This window comes from Aegilops tauschii, chromosome 6 (assembly GCF_002575655.3).
Source record: "Aegilops tauschii subsp. strangulata cultivar AL8/78 chromosome 6, Aet v6.0, whole genome shotgun sequence".
NCBI lineage: Eukaryota > Viridiplantae > Streptophyta > Magnoliopsida > Poales > Poaceae > Aegilops > Aegilops tauschii.
Genome location: NC_053040.3, coordinates 140532059 through 140536126, shown reverse-complemented (window position 1 = coordinate 140536126; position 4068 = coordinate 140532059). Strand labels below are relative to the sequence as shown.

General features: G+C 51.2%; 1 protein-coding gene across 2 annotated transcripts; it reads right to left on the bottom strand.

The window, feature by feature from the left end:
* Positions 1 to 1043: 1043 nt before the first annotated feature.
* On the bottom strand, positions 1044 to 3630 carry LOC109735775 (myb family transcription factor IPN2). 2 transcript variants are annotated; one of them, XM_020294974.4, is made up of 6 exons: positions 3036 to 3630; positions 2870 to 2946; positions 2690 to 2747; positions 2513 to 2582; positions 2297 to 2393; positions 1044 to 2009 (listed from the first exon to the last, which is right to left on the bottom strand). In XM_020294974.4, the coding sequence occupies exons 1-6, from the start codon at positions 3223 to 3225 to the stop codon at positions 1410 to 1412; spliced, it is 1092 nt and encodes a 363-aa protein (XP_020150563.1). In that variant the 5' UTR covers positions 3226 to 3630; the 3' UTR covers positions 1044 to 1409. The 2 variants fall into 2 exon arrangements, with proteins under 2 accessions (XP_020150563.1, XP_020150564.1); XM_020294975.3 differs by having other exon boundaries at positions 2321 to 2393.
* Between the last annotated feature and the right edge of the window lie 438 nt (positions 3631 to 4068).

Here is a 4068-nt window from a genome sequence, read left to right as displayed (position 1 = left end):
CTCTGGCAGCTGTACTGCTAGACGCCGGCATAGCAGACGGAGCGGCTGCGGCTGTCTTCTTTCCTTGCTTATGAGGCGGAGGAGAAGGACTACGATGCGCCAGAGCAGCCGGAGCGGCGGCGGGTCTCTTCCGCCCTTGCTGACGAGGCGGAGAAGGAGGAGGCTGGCTGCTCTGGCACGCCGGCGCGGGCGGAGAAGGAGGCGGAGTGCCGCCACGCGTCGGAGATGGAGGCTGATGAGTGCCCTGATCACTCGCCGGAGGAGGAGGCGGAGTGCCGCCACGCGCCGGAGAAGGAGGCTGAGTGCCCTGATCACTCGCCGGAGGAGGAGGCGGCGGCGGAGTGCCCTTACTCGCCGGAGGCGTCCAGTTCGGAAGGTTAATGAGCTCCTTCCGCCATAGGCACGGAGTCTTCAGAGCTAAACCCAGCCGAGTCTCCCCTTCATCGGTAGGGTGGTCAAGCTGGAGGTCCTCAAATCCCTCCGTTATTTCATCCACCATCACCCTAGCATATCCTTCTGGAATCGGCCGGCAGTGGTAGGTTGCGCCGGGTTCAGGAGGTAAAACAGAGCCAACAGCCGCCTTGACTTTGAAGTTCTGCCATTCCGCCATAAGGTGGCAATGTTGAGACTCCGTGATAGCATCCACGGGGTAGCTAGCAGGAGCCGTCAAGACATGCTCCGGCTGAAGCAGCTCGGTGGAAGCCACACTGCTTCTCCGCTGAGATGACGGGGTAGCTTCGGGGGTAGTTTCGGCATGTCGATTGCCGTCTCGTTCCTCTAGCGCTTGAACTCTTTCGTGCAGCTTCTGAATTTGGGTCTGCTCCATTTTTTTCCTCCTCTCCTGGCTTTTGTAACCGCCTGCGTCCGGAAAACCAGCCCCCACGAGGCCCGGCAGGCCCCTGGCCGCACGAACCGGGACCAATGCTCACATTAGTCCCGGTTCGTGACTGAACCGGGACTAATGTGAATATTGCCCTGTGACCAAAGCCCAGTTTTCTACTAGTGCAATTCAAGAATTCAAATGATCAATGCATGAAAGCTTGTTCCAGACCCAACCAATAAGAATAATTAACAATATGTTTTTGACGATATACATGTGTTCCATGATCAATGCATGGAAGCTTGCCACATCAGCATGCAAGATCACCAAATAATTACATTACAAATTTACAACCGTCATAATTAATTAATTTAGAACACGGACAATTACACAACAGATCATCTTAGTTAGACCATGAGCATCATGACATAGACATGTGATGCATCACTATATGTGTAAGATCATCCTGATCGAAGCATAATTTCTTCTATAATTTCCTGATTCCATGCACTCAAGCTATACTTATTTAGCCACATGCACCCGGTTAAACAAAAAGCTCTAGTTAACTTAACTCGGTCGATCGCTTGATTTATCCGTAGATCACCGACGGGCTGCCCATCCTCTGGGCTCCCATGTGCGGCCGCCGGGGTGACGGCCTCTCGAGCTTCGACCCCATGCCGCCGTCGAATCCTCTGCTCCCAGCGGAGTCGCCGGACATGGTCATCATCGGCTTCGCTCCGTACATGGAGTCTATGTCGTCCATCATCGGCGGTGCCATCTGGAGTAGCTGATCGCCCTTGTCATCCTCGTCGCCGTCTTCGTCGTCACCCCACATCATAGGGCTCTTGCCTCCGGCGTACTGGCTGGACCTCTTCTTCCCCAACGACCCAATGCCGCCGCCATCGCTGCACGCGAAGAAGCTCTCCAGTGGCTGCTGCTGCTGCTGCAGGTCTAAGTGACCGCCTCCGTAGAGGTGCAGGTCCTGGAGGGAAGGGAAGCCCATGGAAGCCGGGCCAATGTCCTTGATGGAGCACACGTCGAGGACGCCGGCGTGGCTGCCTAGGGATTTGTACCAGGCAGTAGGGCTCGCCGCGACGTCCCCGGTGGCAAGCGTCTGGTATGCTTTCTCCAGGATGGACTGCATGTACTTTCCCTGGGCTTCAATCCTCATTTGGAGGTGCTTCTGCACCTGCGTGTGAATTGTCATGTAACTCATGTTCATGCATGCATGAGCTAACTAATTTAAGCGTAATTAAGCTACACAATTAGTGACAACCGAGTAAGCAATTAAACTTAATAACAGTGTTTTTGCATGCATGCATGTAGTGTATCTAAAAGTTGAGGAGCATGAGCTGCATGGGAAGGTGGTAAGGTGCTCAGAAAAGGGGAGCTGAGTAAACTTCCAAATGCTTTTAAAAGGAGAAAAATAAACTTCATGAGAAATTGACAGTCTTTTTAGCATCCACCCATGCGTACTTTGATTCTTGGTTGATTAATCACCTCTAGTTGCTCATGCAGCCTCCTTTGAACCTCCATTTGCATTCTGATGGCCTCATTCATGTGCACGTTGCGGCTGAAATTAAAATTCACAAACGGTAAAGGAAAAGTGGTGAGTGAAAAGCTTAATAATTGGGATATGAGTGAACGCAAAGTAATAAACATATTCTACTTCTTACTAACTGATTAACCTACTCGTTCATGTTTCTCCCCATTATGCCTGAAGAAGAGGCCGCGTTTCTATGCATCTCCATTGCTGCCGCAGCTGCGAAAAAATTTCAACAACACGAAGATATAACATATATACTGGAGTAGTAGAGTAGTCATGCACAATTTTATCTTCACAATTGAATTGCATGAGTTAGCTCTTACCATCCTTAACTGCATGATCGTTGAAGTCCTTGTGCGGCTGCTTTCCCAGCCTGAATTTCTGCACATGAAAAGACCAAACAGATTAGCCAGCATGCATGTGTGAGAGAGCGTATCATGCCAGCAAGAATTAGACCTAACCCTAATTAGAGGGTGCAACAACACACACACGGCCGGACGCACCTGAAGGTGGCTCTTGAGGTGGTAGAGAGTGAGCCCCTTGACCCCCATGACCCTCATGATCGTCTTCGGCGTCGCCTCTACAACAAGCACAAAATTCTCAGCGACGGAATTAATAATAATAAAAAAGTGACCAGCGCGCAGCACATGAAGGGTTTTGGAGCCGTACTGTCGGGGCCGCCGAGCTGGGCGACGGCGTCGACGAAGCGCTCATGGAGCTCCACCGTCCACCGGAGGCGCGGCTTGGGGTCGGTGGTGAGGACGAGGCCCGAGTCGCCCTGCACGCACATGGGCGCCCCGCCTCCCTGCACCGCCACCGCGCCAGCGCTGCTGCTAGTGGCCTTCTTGGAAGAGAACATTCTTCTCTTGTACTATTCTCCCCTGCCGCTGCCTCTCCTCTCCCTAGATCTCCCGGATTGAGCGCGTAGGGGGATTGGATTGGAGATTCAAGGACAAGGAATAGGGTTCGATCGCCCGCCCGCCCGCCTCCCGCGCTACGAGGCGACGCCGAGAGACCCCCTCTTGTTGCCCTCGTGGTCGTGGCGCGCTGGTCTGTGTGTGTGGCTGGCTATAGCTAGCTAGGTCTGCGTTGGGGTGGTGTCTTCTTTCTTTCTCGCTTGCTTGGCCGGGGTGTGTGGCTTTTGCTTTCTTTTTCCTCTCCCCTCTCTTTCTTGCAAGGAGTCTTCACCTACAAAGCCCCCATGGGTGATATTCTATCATGGCGCAGAAAAGCAACCAGCTCGAAGGCTCCCCCTCCCGCCTTTGGCAAAAGAGGAGAGTCGTGGGGTCTTTTGAAGTCTGCTAATTAGTGATATTCCTCTACTATGATTTTTATTATGGGCCCAATACGATCGAGCATCATCTACACTGTTCATAGATACCTAAGTCGATAATATCAGAGGAAGACAGAAGAAAAGCTACCCTCCGTCCCATAATATAAGAGCATTTTTTACATTAGTGTAGTGTCAAAAACGCTCTTATATTATGGGACGAAGGGAGTAATATATTGGTTTTAATTATTCATTCATACATGTTCATGCATCTGTAGTAGGATTAACCGGGTTATATAAACTGAGTAAGTTAGACAAAACCCACCACGATTGTTACTTGGTATTTATAAAAGAGAGTGGATTTTCTACCATGCACGGGACCTCCTGTGCAATATTGAATATATTTTCAGAAATTACCTTTTGACAACTAAA